Here is a 17619-nt window from a genome sequence, read left to right as displayed (position 1 = left end):
TTTTTTTGGTCCTACAGCATTTATCTGTTATGGTAACAATTGATATTAGAGGAGAAAAATTCGCTCCGGCGTCGGGGATCGAACCCGGGTTCTTGGTTCTACGTACCAAGCGCTCTAACCACTGAGCTACGCCGAAGTTCAATCCACAGCACCGGTTCGAACCCCACTCCTCTAGTGTTTTTCCCTTTTAGGGCCTTACTCCATGTTCGACATATATGCTGACATGTTATATTAAGCCAACTTTGAACTTCGGCGTAGATCAGTGGTTAGAGCGCTTCATACGTAGAACCAAGGACCCGGGTTCGATCCCCGGCGCCGGACAGAATTTTTCTCCCTAATATCAATTGTTTTCAAAAGTTTTACATCACCCATATATATTGCATGTTTCATGTTTATGTTTATTAATAGGTCAACATTCTAACTGCCACAGTAGATCTGTACTTATCGCCACCTGTCCATTTAGAGTCGAAGTACGGCTTGTGGTCTCGGTATATCCGATTATGCCGCGCTGGTTCTGCAATCCTGAACAGCATTAAGCGGTGTGTGCTGTGTTCATTTAGTCAACATGTCTAGATCCGTCACCCACACGTTTATTCGTGCATGCATGGTTACTTTGCGACATGAAGGTTTGTCAGTCCGGGACATCGCCCGTCGGGTCGACGTACACCATAACGACGACGTTAGAATAAGGCACGTTATCGTGTTACACAATATGTTGCAGATATGCCTCACAGTGCTCGCCCACGGTCAACAACACTAGCTGGCGACCGCTACCTACGAATTATGGTTCATAAGAACCGAGTGGAGAACGAGGCAACTGGGAGAACTGGGTCGACCCAGACTAAGAAACCACCTCCACATGGACAATTTAGCCTCCAGACGGCGAATCGAATCAGGCTAACTCGCACAATGGAAGTTGGCCAAAACGAAAATTCACCCAAAAAATTCGCTTCTCTTAGAAGATTGGAACCCTGAGGATCCTCAAGTGTAGCTGATGACAGAGGAACACGCTGACCTGCCGAAGATGTTGATGGTTGATTTTGGTCAAACTCTACTATAACTTATGGTTCGTCCACATCACATTCTTCTCTTTTCTCTGGAAAGCTCTGATTTTCTGCTGTTTGTTTTTTTTAACACAGATTCATAGAAAGAGAAATCTCGTTTTTTGTTTCCCTCTTCAATGTATTTGGCAGCTGAGAATAGCTTCTTGTTCAAGGGTTATATGCCTGTTGCTTTAAGTCCATTGACTGCTATTTGAGCTGTTTGGCATCTAATATAGCCTTTGCCAAACAGGTCCATTACATCATAACCACTGACAGCACGTTCACTGTGCCTTAATCACTGCCTGAGTTCCTTGCTGTAGTGAACTTAGAGGGGACCCATGAAAGTTTTGTCCAAAGGTTGTAGTTTGTGCGAGGAGTGAGGTGGTAACGACATATTGGTAACATGATTTGTTTTTGCCAAGTTGATCATATCAATACTCTGTGTGTGGCTAAAGTGGCCATCCAAGAGCAACAGCACAGATTGTTCGTTTGTAGGATTGGCAAACTCGATGAAGTGTCGAAACCACTGAGTGAAGGAGTTCATTTGGATCCATCCTGGATGGTGCGCTGCAAAGATTGTTCTGGTGGAGCCCCTTTTTTCAATTGTTCACTCATATTTTTCCTCGAAAAAATACTAAAGAGGGCACGAATGAGGCATTAGTATTCGTACGAACAACAATCGTTATAAGAGCCCCACATTCTCTTGACGTCAATCTGGCTATCTGCTTTTTACAATTAAGGCCAATTACTTTTGCTACTTTAGATTGTACCACAGTAATGCCGCTCTCGTCAACGTTATAAATTCTGCCAGGAGTGAATTCACCTTTCTCATAAACATCTTTCAGAAGGTTATAGAATTTCTCTCTGTTTTCTTTGCTTAACCCAAAAGCTCTGCTATAGGAAGTTCCAGTAGGTTTCCTTTTGGAACTTTGGTTTGTGGCGTTTAAGAAAAAGACTTACCCACTTTTTCCAGCAATTTCGTCTTTCAAACGATGTTTAAAGTTATTTATTTCTACCAATTGTACGGCCATTCTTCGTTAAGTCATTACGAGTAAGCCCAAAAAAGAAGCTTACATAGCAAGATAATAGTCAACTAGCTCTTCTTCAAGATCTTTACCCAAAATTGTAGGTCTGCCTCTTTTTGTGTTTGCTGCTTCCTCAGGTGTAAGTTAACGTACTTCATGTTGGACAATCTTATAAGTGTAGTTTTCGAACATTAAACAGTTCACTGGCCTTCTTCCAACTCACATTCTTTTTCCGAACTGCTTCAATAGCTGTAGTCATTTTAGACGGACTCCACTTTCTTTGATCAACCTTCCCATTATCCTCTTGGAATTTTTAACAGAATTCCAAGAGAATAAGAGTGTGTACAAATAGCTTACAGGCAGACTTTAAACATGAAAAAATAAGGGGTCCGGTTTAGGCAACTGAAGGGGGTCCGGTTTGCGCGACTACAGCCAACATAACTCAATAAATGTTTGACCAAACATCTAAATTAAACGGTTTAATGATAAACATTAACCTTAAACCTTACCATTTAAGAATATATATAGTTCGAATGGCTTACCTGCCAATACCTAGGAGAAATAACGAAAAATTAGCACAATGTAAAAACTTTTTCCACTCTCAAAACATGTAATGGCGGACTGATAAGCAACAAGTGAAATGGGCGGCATGTGTGCTCCGCTACAGAGTGATAGAAGCCTAAACTATTATTTACACATAGTCCTACTAGAGTTCAGGAGAATGCAGAGCCAGGAGACCGGGGGTCCTCTTTAGGGGGAGGAGTCCGGTTTAGGGCACTTTCCTCTACCTATTACGAAGAATATTGCACATGTCCAATGCGTTGTATCTGGAACTTAGTAAAATCAGGTGGACCAAATTTTGTTTCTGGGTCTGCACATACCTTTTGTTTCAACGATATGTTGAACGTCATGTTCTGCTTCATCGTTGTCGTACAATTTTTAGAGACATGAAATGTATCACAATTTTAACCACCGACGTAGCCCGGTCGGTTAAGGCGCTTGCCTGCCGATCCGAAGTTGCGCTCGGGCGCGGGTTCCATTCCCGCTTGGGCTGATTACCTGGTTGGGTTTTTTCCGAGGTTTTACCCAACCGTAAGACAAATGTCAGGTAATCTATGGCGAATCCTCGGCCTCATCTCGCCAGATGTCATCTCGCTACCACTAATACTATCGACGCTAAATAACCGCATAGTTGATACAGCGTCGTTAAATAACCAAGTAAAAATAAACAATTTACAGCTGTTTCTTATATTATAGCGATGTACCGAAGTACATATGATATTTCCGTGGAGGAATTCTGCATTACCATATGATGAAGGATGGGTGGAGAGGAGAAAAATTCTCTCTGGCACTGGAACTCGAACCCGGGTTTTCAACTGTACGTGCTGACGCTTTATCCACTAAGCCACACCGGATTTCAATTCAGATACCGGACTGAATCTTCTCAACTTAAGTTCCATCTCTCAGTTTCCCTTTAGTGGCCAACCCTCATGCACTGTGTCACAGATGTGTGACAGTGGCACAATGTCCAACACACTATGTGCAGAGGTGCACTCATTACGAGTGACTAAACTGAGAGGATTCATTCCGACATCGGAACTGGAATCCGGTGTGGCTAAGTGGATAAAGCGTCAGCACGTAGAGCTGAAAACCGAAGATCGAGTCCCGGCGCCGCACAGTGGTTCCAAACTCAAATCTGACTGGACAAAAGGTATAAAAGTTTGAGCTTCAAAACAATATAAATACTGCAGTTCTATAATCCTAAATAGTCGTGTATCTACGATTCGTATTCAGTTTTCCATAAAAATTATTGTGGTCTGCGCAGCAGCAGGTAGAAGTCAAGTGTTCAGCACAGACATTCTATTCTCGTTAGCATCGCCCGGCAAGTTACCTTCGGAACATCGATGTGTGAAGATATATAATATATTGCCAATCTCCTTCGAGTTTCAATGAATAAAACTACAGGTATTTCCCTACACTTTTAGTGCATTTCCGAACTTTAACATTGTATTATTTAGTTATAATACCCATTAACACACAGAGAAGTGTTCCATGAAAATTCTTAAAATTGTATTTGATGTAGCAGGCCCGCAAAAGCAAAGGCCACAAAAGGCCACTGTCAAAGCAGGTTCAGCATTTACATTAATAATTTAGGTATGTAATTATAAAGGTTTTATAACCAACTTCAACCACCTTCTCCTTTTATTTATATTTTAATGATGGTGAACGGAATTCCAAGAAGAGAACTAGTTGACATTTCGTGAAAATAAAATAATATTTTAAGAAGATTAGCTTGTGTGTGTGAGTATGTATTAATTAAAATGGTTTAGGAGATTCTGAGGGACATGATCGTAAATTAGTGCAGAAAAAAGTGCTGCATTCTGAATGAAACTTGCAGAGCAATGGACTAATTGCCTCCACGTATTAAAAATTTTCCTTAAGGAAATACAAGGATTGGTTAAGTGTTGAAATGACTTTTTTAAAAAATAGACTGTGTCTAGAAACGAAAAAACAAAAATCGTCCACAAAAGCCGTTTCATGAGTGTGCTGAGAAAAGTCAGAAGAGGAAGCTGAAGTCTTTGCCGGAAACACACTCGGTTGATGAGGTTGCTCTAGTCGCAGAAATGGATTTGAGATCAAAATACAGGCCTGATGCAGCAGGAATGGTAAAGCAAGTTTTTACTCAGAAAGGGCCACGAAAATGAATGAAAGAAAAGAAAACAAGATCGCTTACGTAAAGAAAAGGGACTTCTTTTCGACCTTCCCAAACCAGAATTTGCTACGACTAATGACGGGATTAGCGCGCGGAGGTTCTTCGAAGATACAGGTTTGGCATCAGAAACTACTGGCATAGATGAAGGCTTGATTTGGAATCATCTTTAAAACCAGTGGTCGTCATTTCGTAACTCGCGAATTAACCCCTTAATTTGCAAGCAGGGCGGAGGGGTAAGGCATGATTTCCATCCCCTTAGCCAACACTTGTTCGTTCAACGTTAAGCAATCTGGATATTCTTCTCTCCTACATTCCCCTTCGCTGTTTATTGCGGGCTGCATTTTATATGACGTAATCTTTGCCGACCACTGCTTAAAACAATCGCCAGTGGCTACAGTATTAATATTGGAGAGTTTGAAAAAATACTGTTTGGGCATTATAGAATTACGTATACATCCAGAAATATAAGTGGTATTATATGCCGCAAAGTGTGCTTAAATTACTTACCCATGGTGCGCAGTTGATAAAGGAAGCCGTACTTCTGTTGGGATGATGACCGAGGAACCCCAAGAAGTCAAAAATAAATATTACAAGAATTTCAGGGAATAAGCTTATCACGCGCGCAAATTTTGTAGAGCCGATACGACGATCGATTTGATGGAATTTCCTCTGGCCCGATGGTAAGCAGTCTTCGTATCTAACGCCAAAGAGTAGAAAAAGTATATCATCTGATGTAGACTTTATGAGAATGCTCCAGGGTCACGATGGTGATGATGATGATGATGATGATGATGATATTTGAAAATTAATAGAGTTACAACTCTCTCAAATATCTGTAACTGTTTCAAATGTAGGTTTATTTAACCAGAGTTAGCGGTTTTGTTAAAATTGTATTAATATGTAGGCTATTTTATTTAAAAAAATTAAATGATATTTGACTCAATATGCACGACTGTTGTGTATTTTTAACATCTTTCACACATTAAAATAAAACAGAAAATATACAATGCATTTGTGATTTCGTTCCAATGCCTGCGAAAAAAAAAACAGTTTTTTTTAATTATTATAATTTTTTAAAATTCAACCCCTGTAAAAGGGTGGTTTATTTTATCCAATCGTAATCAGAGATTACACGCAAATGCAAAATGCCATTTGTAACCTGTATACAAAATTTTATGAAAATCTGTTAGAAACGAAGAGAGTTATTAATTTTGTCCTGCTAGATTTGTATTTGGAACCACTGTGCGCCGGAGAGAATTTTCCTCCGCTCCACTCATCCTTCATCAGCTGTTTTTATACTTAAATTGATTGATCATTTTTCCTATTAATTGAAGACTTTATAACTTTCACTTCCATATACAAATAATATCTAGCATTAAATTCAAAAGCTAAATACCGTATACCAGACAACACACACGAGTACTTACTGAACCTTCACAAAAACAAGTGAGGAGGTTAAAATGACTGTCTGCCACAAAAGCAAGTGCTCTGCGCTTGGAGGAACTAGATACTAAGTTTAATACGGTATTGCAACGTCCTCTTCCAGTAAGTTTTTTGTAACATATGCCAAATGTTGTAGTTACACAGATATATTTACCTCTCTGTGGTTTTGTTGAAATGGGCGTTACTGTAGTTATTAAACCTGTAGTATTAACAACATGCGAAATTTAGTAAAGCATGTCTAACTATTATTACACATATTAAACCAAGTTTACACATGAAATGAATAGATACTTAACAAGGGCGAAACTAATACAAACAACCAGCTATTATATTAGGAATATTAAACGAAAACATAGAAAATGAATAGCCAAAGGTGTCCAAATATTATTGGACATAATAAACCAACGTTAATATAAGAAAACGATAGTTACTAAACACCGTTGTATTATAAACATATTGAATTTAGTAACAAATGTCCAAACATTACTAGGTATATTAAACACAAGTTAACAAAAATATGAAAATGTACCACATCCAGTCGCGAACAACATGTATGTATTTATTCACACTGCAAATGGGTAAATACCCGATGCCAGTGGTAATTAATTACACTCAATAATAACAATTAATAATAAACACAATTAATAAAAATGCAATTAGTAGTAATACTGATAATAATAATTAATACTATTAGTAATTAATGGTAATAATAATAACAATAATATTAATAACAAGGAGTATCCTAAATTAAATGAAGCACGATCACTTGAAATAACATTTAAAGTAAATCTAAATTCTTCCCTTTTTTTAGTTGGTTATTTAACGACGCTGTATCAACTACGACGTTATTTAGCGTCTATGAGATCGGTGATACTCAGATGATACTTGGCGAGATGAGGCCGAGGATTCGCCATAGATTAACTGGCATTCATCTTACGGTTGGAGAAAACCTCGGGAAAAACCCAACCAGGTAATCAGACCAAGCGGGAATCGAATCCACGCCCGAGCGCAACTTCAGAACGGCAGGTAAGAGCCTTAACCGATTGAGCCACGCCGGTGGCTCTAATTTGTACCTTAATCCTAAGTTCGAAGTAAAATCCACGAGTATGATATTTCCATACCTGCACAAGTACATTTCAGCACTACACTCATTTCGCTGTCAACTCACTCACTGTACTGGAACTACGACACATTTCACTGATACTATCCTGATTTCACTAACACTTCAAAAACAGTTCATTGTTCAAATACTTTGCACTACCACTATAAACTATAAAATTTTAGTGACAAAAACACACTTCACTTACACAACATACTTCACTGACACAACACACTTCTTCACTGATACAACACTTGAAATAACAAAACATCAATTAAACGCTTTAAATGGTATGTATAATATACTATCTTCTATTAGTAAAGCCCTTAAATCTATTTATAAATATATGTTTGGTTAATGGTAAAGCCTTTAGTAAGTCTGCAGGTAAAGCATTCCAATCCCTGATAGTACGATTGAGAAAAGAAAACTTTCCAGTGACCGTATGAATTTCAGTTTATTAGACATTTTAAACTAAATTTAATAGATCAAATGAAGATCTCCTAAACATCGTCGTGAGTAATATCAATATATGCGTATTTAAGCAGATGGTCCGAGTTCGAGTCCCGCTCTGACCTGGAATTTTTCGTGGGAATAATCCGTAGTGACACATGTGGCGGACAAGGTCGCAGTTGGGTTTTTCTCGGGGTTAAACCGTTTCCCCATACTACAGTTGGCGGCATATAAAACTTATCGCCATTATACGCGCGCCTGTTCAGTGGGGAGATCCGACCGCTCTCTCGCACAGGAGGAAAACAAATCGGCGTTGAATGGCAGTTGTTTAGGCTGTTGTGCCCAAGGATTATGACAAGCATAACAACTTTGGTTATGACCATAAGCAATATATTTTTACTATATTTGGAACTAATGAAATCGTACTTATAACATTCAGATTAATCTGTTGAAAACATGCTTTATACACGCGATCAGGCTTCTGTTTCTCCAGGCAGCAACAGATTACACCATACATTTAGCGAGTGAGCATAAGTCAAAGTCCAGTACTTGAACATGACAGGAAGTGAGTACGCTAGCATCTCGCGCAAAGCCATTCTTACGCAATAGGTGACATGTAACGAAAAATACACAGATTGTCTAGTAACCATTTACAATTCGCATCTCTCGCGAGATGTAAAGAAGACGACTTTCAATTCGTGATAGGCTATCTGAATTCTGATTTTCTATTGGTTCCATCAAAACGAAGACGATTCAAACCTTGAATATTGTGCGAGTTCATTAAGTCTATATTGTCCCAAGTGACGACAGGAAACTCCGATTCTAAATAATGGTCGAGAATCGATAACGTGATGATTGGTCAGCGCAATACCGTCTCTTTAGAAGATTCGCGGGCAAAATAGTGTCAATCTGTTACGTCACAAGGGCGCGATTCGAGGACTTATAAAATGGACACGGAGCGTACAAAGCGCGGTCATTGGTCATTAGAAAAGCTCGGAACTTGGGGACTTGTGTCTTTGCAAGTGACTAAGCGACCGGACTTCAATGTCAACAAACTCCCTCTTCCAGCACGGAGGTACTGTCAGGTCTGCTACAAAAGTGGTTTCTGGCTGCGACAACATATTGATAATATTATGGTAGGTTGAAACACGTAAATTCATAGCATATATATATATATATATATATAATAAACATGAGAAATATATCAAATTACTGTTCTGCTGTGTACATTTTATTACAGTGTATGACTACCTACATTCGACGATTTTTCGGTAGTAGACTTAAAATACTGAATGTTTTCACTGCCACTGTTTTCTGTTCGATTTTCAGCAGTTGCTAGCTGATCTCGTATCTGAGAAAGATAAGTATATCCTAATTTTTTCTCGAAAATAGTTTTCAATTAGTGTGTCACTACTAGGGCAGGCCCCTCTACGTCTCGATCCATAGCTATGGACAGTTTTTTCTACATTTTGAGGGACTGCAATGCCTTTCAATGAATTTCGTTTCCAGCCTCTAGTTTGTGTGTGGCACAACTTACAAAATATAAATTCTCCATTTGAAAAAAATAATGTATCTCCTCCGAATTCTCCATGAAATTCTGTATGTTAAATTTAAAACATAATGTATTTTCAAACTTCTATAATACCCATTCGAAATAACACGTATTTTCTATTTCCTCAAACAGACCGTTTACCTTTAATTCTCTGAATGTCATTGGCTTCGACATAACAGTTTCTTCGTCCGTCTTCCTGTCATTAGTTGTGGCCACTTTCTTAGTACATACGACTGTCCCTGAGCACTTGCAGCGTGAGCTTTGTGTACGTTGTACTTGTAACCTTACTCATGCACACGACACAAGTCCCCAAGTTCCGAGCTTTGGTCATTAGTCATTAGACAGCGGTCATGCAACAGTGGTCGTAACTTCCTGACTTTCAGAAGAAATGCAGAAAATAGCATCATCTCTGAATAGCACCGGACTTCGCCCTACAGAAACTGTAAGTAAAATTAACTGTTCAATTCTTATTTTACAATTAATAGCAATTTTGATACTTCATAAATAAATCGTTCAATTTCAATACTCTACATTTATCTGTTCTAATTTCATACCTTGTTAATAAACTTAGTAATAGTGAATATCTAAACTTGTGATTATTTCGAAAACATGAGATCACATTCTAAACAAGGAATCCCTCCTATTCATAAGCAAATATAGTATATAATTCATGTCAGAGAGTTAGGAAGTACAATGCAGTGTCTAATCTGTTTGTGTTATCTTGAATAATTTGTAGCTATGTCTAAAGGCACAACTAGGCCTATAGTTCCGTACAAATAATGTACCGGTATGTGGCAGGCCTAACAAGAAAAGTCATGTTGATCTTACCTTCTATCAAAGCATATGTCAAAAAGATGTTCATCTTTCTGGATACAAGAATCATATCGGAAAAACTTGCAGATAATCAGGCAAGAATACAGTTAAGTCCTAGGAAATTGTCACGCCGATTAGCACAAGAGTGCGGCAAGTAACAAAGATCAGCATTAAGAGGACTGAAATCCTGCGCTTTTATCCTTAAAGAGTGACAGTGTTTCATAGATTACAGCAACGCAGGCATGCCAAAACCCTGCACATATTTTCTTCTTCTTCTTCTTCTTCTTCTTCTTCTTCTTCTTCTTCTTCTTCTTCTTCTTCCTATTAAGGATGGGTAATCCCGTTCCGAAACTAATGGAATTGCGAAGTCCATCTTGTTTGTGGCCGACCAATATCTCGTCTGCCTTGGGGTTGATAAAAATTGCTTGCCGTAGAAACGATCGGGGGGCATCCGTTGTACATGCATATACCATTGTTGTTAAGTTTGCGTCATGATGACTGCCGCAAAGCATTACCCTATTCAACTTTGTTATTTTATGCATCTACATCAAACACTGTAATTTTTTAAGACTTGTATTTTAACGTATGTCATCTGAAAATGTTAATACATTGATTTTGTAAGAATATTCATTACTTACATTAAAAATATTGAAACCTACTTATGTAAATAATTGCACATCCAAATAATTGGTTTTGCTCGCAATTCTGTGTTTGTGCAGTCACCCATATGACATTGTTTTAACCGATAATTTTATAATCTTCGTCAGGTATTTTTCCATGTCATATTACATTTGCACACTGTTCATGTTTTTATGTTCATATATATATATATATATATATATATATATATATATATATATATTACTAGGCTCCGTATTCCAGCTACCTAAAGACTGAAGTTAAAGACACATTGGGTATATAGTATGCCGAACACAGGTAATGCAACGGATAAGGATATAAACAAACAGGTCGTCGCTGCGTGTTCGTGGAGTACAGTCAACTCCAGACATTCTGAAGCTATACTAGTAAACACATGCTTGAGCCGTGATGTTCATTTTCGTCGTGATCTTTGCAGTGAATAATAACGTGCATTCGTAAGTTACGTAACTTGAACATATGCGGATGTCACTTGAAATGATTTTATATTGCTAGAAATTCTTTCAATAGCATATGACGTTATTGGTACGTGATATAGTAACAGATATTTCTAATGTCTGATATTTTTCGTGTTTCATTAGAATATTGCATGTCCCTCATTACTGAAAACCCACTGATTCCCTCCTCTAGAAATTCCCTAAAATGGAGGTTATTTAATTTATTAATTGGAATGTTGGCACTGAACATCATGGTAGGGTATACAAATTCATGCTAAACGTCGAGTTAATATCTTCATAATTTTCAAATTTTGATAGTACTGGTTTTTAGATTACGTTCAACACACTTTCTGTGCCTTTTGGTATATCAGTGTCTTTGAGTGCACTGTTTCTGTCACTTTTACGTTTACTTTACACAATTTGTATGTAATGTTGTCTACATTGACAGTGGAAACATTAGTTCAAATGTTCTCAATAATTCCCTGTAGTATTATACTCTTGTGCATCTTACTTAAAGCATTTTACCTCTGCAATGAACCTTCACTCAGCCACAAAGATGTAGTTATTTAAATAATACGACTAGTAAGAGCAGTGATCGATAATACTACTCAATATGACTGCGTCCCAGTTTTGACTTTCTAGAGGAAGGAGACAGAGGATGCGTAACTATTTTGTACACGGACGTACTTGTACCAGCTCTGTGACGTCACATATACTTCGAATCAGACAACTTCATTCCAGTTTATAGGTAGCTGAAATACGAAGCCTATATATTACTCTTTTAGACCTGATGATGCCACACAAAATGCGCTAGTCACATTACAATTGTAACTATGACCTAATGTTTTTTTATTTGTATAATTCCATTAAGCTAATAAACTAAGACTTTTATTGAAGAATTTCATTAATTTATTATTTTATATTACTTAGTTGTTTACAAATTGCTGTCAGCGCAAAGTAACTGTATGAATTTAACATAAAAAACTAAAATATATTCGCCATTGACGACTGAAAATAACGAATAATGAATGATGTTTTCACTTGCTATTGACGAATACTTCGCTATTCACGAATTAATCAATCTTAAATAAATGTGTTGATATTACATTTATTCAAATAATCATCTAGTTCGAACAATATTCGAATAATACCCTTCACTGGCATGACACAGCCACCAGTAGATAACCTTGACATCTCTGACATAGGCCTACTAGTCGACACAGCGGAAAAAACGTATAGTCGAACTCCGGAACTACAATGTGTGACGTCATGCTTCATCCACAAGCATCCTCAATTCCAGTTATTACTCGACCAAGGCCAGTGGAGTCCTGCAGCCCGGAGCCGTGGCGCTACTGCTCCTGCGTTCGTAATACCTCATCGCGATACTTCACATTACGTCCGCAGCCCCACTTGCCTTAGTCGAGTAATACTACTCAAGCAGTTCAATATGTCGAAGTCAGGAAAGGTAATGCATAGCGAAGCGAGACAATTCTGTTATAAAGATATTACATTTTTGACTCAGAGAAGAAAGCTGGTATAAGTTATCCAATGCAATGAAACGTGCTTCTGCATTGCTGGGTATAAATAAAGCCAATGTTCGTAAAATACGGAAAGACTGTAATCTAGTAGAAAAGCAAGCGTCTAATATTACAATCCCGAAGAAATGTTGACCGTCTCCTGCAAATAAAATTAGATAAATGCATTATTAGATCTCAGAATCATAAATATTTAAATTGTGATCGTAAAGAAGTACCTACTTTACGAAACTTACATAAATGGTGTCAGATCGAGGTAAGAATTCAAAGGTAGTGAGGAAACACAGATAAGAGTTCTTAAAGCCAGTGGCGGATGAAGCTACAGTTAGAAACGAAAAGAAACAAAAGTGTAACGTTTTATGTCGTGAATATTTTATACTATTAATAAAAATAAAAATAATAACAATAATAATTATAGTAATAATAATACAGTAATAAATAATAATACACTTAGTAATAAAATAAAAAAACAAATTCACGCAACTTGGATGTCGTCTAAACTGTTCTATACTTGAATTCTACTTTTCTGTAATTTTCAGCAAAGCGTTCAATGAATTTCTGATTAAAATTGGTGATCTTGCTTCAGATGTAGACTAAATCCATTACACCTTTCTTAGACTAACACTGTCATAACCAAAAGGCAAGCATGGAAAACAGAACAATTTTTAATATCACGTCAAACAAATCCATTTGTTTGCATATATATTTTAGCACATATTGTTTTCATATTTATGTTCAAATCTAGAGTTAGTCTTTCAATAATGTATTTATTTTCTGTTTATCTTCATAGGATTAAGAAACTGTTGATTATTTAACGACGCTGTATCAACTACTAGATTATTTAGCGTCGATTAGATTGGTGATAGCGAGATAGTATTTGGCGAGATGAGGCAGACGATTGGCCACAGATTACCTGGAATTCACCTTACGGTTGGGAAAAACCTCGGAAAAAAACTCAACCAGGTACTCAGCCTAAGCGGAGATCGAACCCGCGCCCGAGCGCAATTTCACACCGGCAGGATAGCGCCTTAACCGACTGAACCACGCCGGTGGCTAACTGGATTTTATAATGGAGTATTTATTTTATTCATAATTTATTGTTTCTCATCAACACAGCACAATTACATGCACACATGATGCCAGATACCATAATGTTTTGCTTACGCTCTTTTGAATAACGTATTTGTCGGCAAGAAATACCCTGGCATGGAACAAATATTCCTTATTTAGAGCTGCCATCTCGAATCGAGTTGTTAACTGAATGGCAAGGACCTTTCCCCCTGCCCTTTGCACTCCCTTGAAGCTCCATCGAATTACAAAACACTTCTGCGAATGCCCTTGTAGAGCTGGTTGGCACCTAGCTCGAATGTCAAAGATTGTAATATGCACAGCTTATACAGGAGCGCATGAGAGGTCGAACGGCAGTATTATCTCTGACACGGCGCGGTAGTTCAAATCGATGTTCTGCTCCAATCACTTCATAGAAAACCCGTATTTTTATACAATTTGTTATCTTATAGCGCTCTGAATGTACATTTGAAAATACGATATAATTACATTTTATTTAGGCAGTGCCATGGCACGAGAGCACTACCTCTAAAACCGTCCATGCTTAACCTGTGGCTGGTGAGATGGTATTTTTGTCATGTATCTGGTGAGGTGAGGTGTGAGGTAATTTTTTTTTTTTCAAAAAGGACTGGTAATTATTAAAACATAACAAAATTAACTTTGTATTACTCTTAAGGTTTATTAAACAGATAGTGAAGTAATAGCCTATGAAAAATTATACAGGCTTAAGTAAATAGGTTCCAATTTTATTGTATTTTGATTATGTACTGCTTACAAAAGCTGAAAATGTCACTTAATACAAAATAACTAATCATACGAAAAAATAATTTTCACTTCTAAAAATTCTCACAACATCCGTACGGAAGTAGTTTTTCTTTTATATTTTTTCAAAGAAGATATCGCCTGGTCGTAAAATTTACGTACCTGGTGAGGTGAGATTTGGTGAACCTTAACCGTGCAAGATCCGAAATAACTCGAAGAAAATGCTTCGTACAATGCGATCGCTCACTAGGCCCGTTACTAAACAGACTGTCTGAAAGTTACATGAGTGATGGTCACACATACTACATTCCACACTTAGCAGTCGTGGTTCGTAATTTCTAGCAAACACCAGCTCACCAGTTACGGATTAAAGCTATGGGATTCAAATTGAACAAGTGTAAAGAAGAAACGACACTTGCTACTGGCGCACACAGATATTGTAGCCAAACGTGGTGCATACCTTCGTCTCTTGAAAAAGAATGATAACAGATGAACAAACGCCTGTGTTCTACATCGACGACATGTGGTTTCATACCCATTATACCAGCGGTCATCAGCACACTGCACCCTCGGGCTAGAGTCTCTTAACTACGGAGAAGAGACTGCACTATGGTGCATCTGTGGCTGCTGGCGGTTATGCTCTCTCCCTCTCCCTGCTGCACAAGGAGGCATATCACCTTTACCCATTTCAGCGAGTGCTGACGACCACTGCATTATACCGTCCACAGATGTTGGAAAGATGTGAATGAGTCCGGTGTGTATAGCAGTGCGGCGTAGAGAACGATTGTCGTCCATGCAGGTGGTGACATGAGGTTCATTCCGAGGTGTTTGTTGATGTACGAAGCCAAATCAAAATGCGGCGAGTCTCATAACAAAATGAATAATGAAAATTATGTAAAATGGTTGATTACACAGTTAATCCCAGGATTTACAGAAGGCCAATTTGGAAACCTAAGATTTCTATTATAAAAATTAAAGCAAGCAAGTAATTTATGTATTACCATCACAATAATTATAGGTATTTTGCTATGACTGGAGTATTTCATTCTGAGTAATAAGTTTTTTTTTACTAACACTCGATATTAATAAGTATAAAAAAGTTTTATTTTGTTGTTAGCATCGCGTATATTCGCCACAACAAGACTATGCATTCAGACCCAGTGAAAAAGAAATCTCCAAAAACCTTTGAGGAATCGAACCCCAAAGTGGTTAATGTTATGTGTCTGGTGGAATTTTGAAGGTGTTATTCACTTGGACTTTGTTTCAAACAGACATACATATATCGATGCGGATCTTTATTCTCAAAAGCTAGAACGAGTTCAAGAAGTTTTGAAGGAGAAGTACCCGGCATAGTTGATCGAAATAGAATTCTCTTGCAACGAGACAATGCCAGACCTCATACCGCTTGAACAACCAGGAAAAAAATACAGGAATCGAACTGCTATAACAGTCGGCATAGCCTACTGTCCTGAACTTGCGCCTTCAGATTAGCATTTGTTTCGATCCATGGCACATTCACAAAACTAGGAAGCAAAGTGAAATGGATATCATGGAAGTCTTCGCATCAGAAAACCAGAAACTGGTACCGTCGCGGGATAGCACAACTCGCTGAAAGGTGGCATAAGACCATAGAATTTATGGGAAACTCGGCTAATACCGCAGTACGGGTAATTCCGCAGTAGTGCATATACGATTTTACTGCGGCTTTACAATAGCGTGAACGTAAGTTTTGAGAGGCTGTCAACAGGAGGCATGTCCTCTGCAGTACTATAGAAAAAATCAAGGATTTTGGTCGACACCTTTGTCGGCAATACAGTGAAACATCGAAAGTTGGCTGTTTTTCGTGTTTTGCTACACAGGTGTGAAGAAAGTGAGCATTGTAACATATAAATTGTTACTTTCATAATGTATTTCATAATTATTTACTACTGCGGAATTAGCCAAGTCCTATTGCGGATTTATCTGCACTGTTGCGGAATTACCTGAGTTGTTCTTTTTCAACTGTAAAATAACTAAATACATTTGCATTTTAATAGGTCTCTTTATCTCATTTGATAATGAAAGGTTTCGTCCATGTCTACATACCTTGATAATATTTTTCAAGAAACATTTTGATAAAAATATGATAGATTTAATCCTTAATATTGTGGAATTAGCCGAGTCTCCCCTAAAGGTTTTTATTTGAAGACTAGGGAATTTTTTGTCAAAACACACTCCAAATAAAATTTTGCTCCAAAACTGACATTACGTAGGAAACGGTATCTGTGCAAAACTGGAAAGCATTAAAGACCGAATTGAAGGAATTCAGAAAGAAATTCTGAATACTGGATGAATGTACTATTATTAAAGCACATGAAATCATGACTTCAAATGTCATTCCCAATGTATCTTGTTCCTTCTATGACTCTGTTGAAGCAGAATACGTCATTAGTGGCTCATAAAGATAAGTTAACGATCCAATTTGCATAATAAATGGCATACCTTGGCACGAGAACATGTTGCAACGTCGTCTCTCTTTGTTGTATCCATGGCAACTTCCAGCTTGGCGACAGAATCGCCTTCTCTCCTGAGTTCCTTCACCGCAAGAGGCGCTGCAGGCAGACCAATCAGACCAGGGTTCCCAACCTGCAAACACACAAAGGGAAGAAAATGTTTCAAACAATCCATCAAGCACTTCCTCTTCCTCCACCCTACCATTAATCAAGGCATTGAGGAAGTGTTCTTACGTCACAAGACAAGTTAGCAGAGGGATTTCTAGATGATGAATCAATGGTAAGAGATTTGTCACTTGAGTAGGGGGTGGTTCCGACATTTGTAACAGCTCTTGACATCTGATATTTGGAGGCCTCGAGTTTTATTTCCTTCCTAAGAAGCTGAAGGCAATGTCACAGAATCATTAATCAATTATACATTTCACCCTTCTGTTTTGTAAGGAATTCTGCGCAATTTCTTCTCTCTACTTTTCATTCAGCTGAAACGTCTAGGGACTTGTAAAGTTATCCAATTTGTCAGTCTGTCTTAA

At 37.9% G+C, this 17619-nt stretch overlaps 1 protein-coding gene across 1 annotated transcript in view; it reads right to left on the bottom strand.

The window, feature by feature from the left end:
* The window catches only part of LOC138695280 (uncharacterized), an 815404-nt gene extending 798196 nt beyond the window's left edge, over nt 1-17208 (bottom strand). Inside the window, exon 1 of the mRNA XM_069819716.1 lies at nt 17079-17208. Coding sequence (XP_069675817.1) covers nt 17079-17094 — 16 coding nt within the window. The 5' untranslated portion in view covers nt 17095-17208. The remainder of the gene's footprint in view (nt 1-17078) is intronic.
* Between the last annotated feature and the right edge of the window lie 411 nt (nt 17209-17619).

Source organism: Periplaneta americana, chromosome 2 (genome assembly GCF_040183065.1).
Source record: "Periplaneta americana isolate PAMFEO1 chromosome 2, P.americana_PAMFEO1_priV1, whole genome shotgun sequence".
NCBI lineage: Eukaryota > Metazoa > Arthropoda > Insecta > Blattodea > Blattidae > Periplaneta > Periplaneta americana.
The sequence above is the reverse complement of the archived record's forward strand: the minus strand, read 5'-3'. Positions and strand labels throughout refer to the sequence as shown.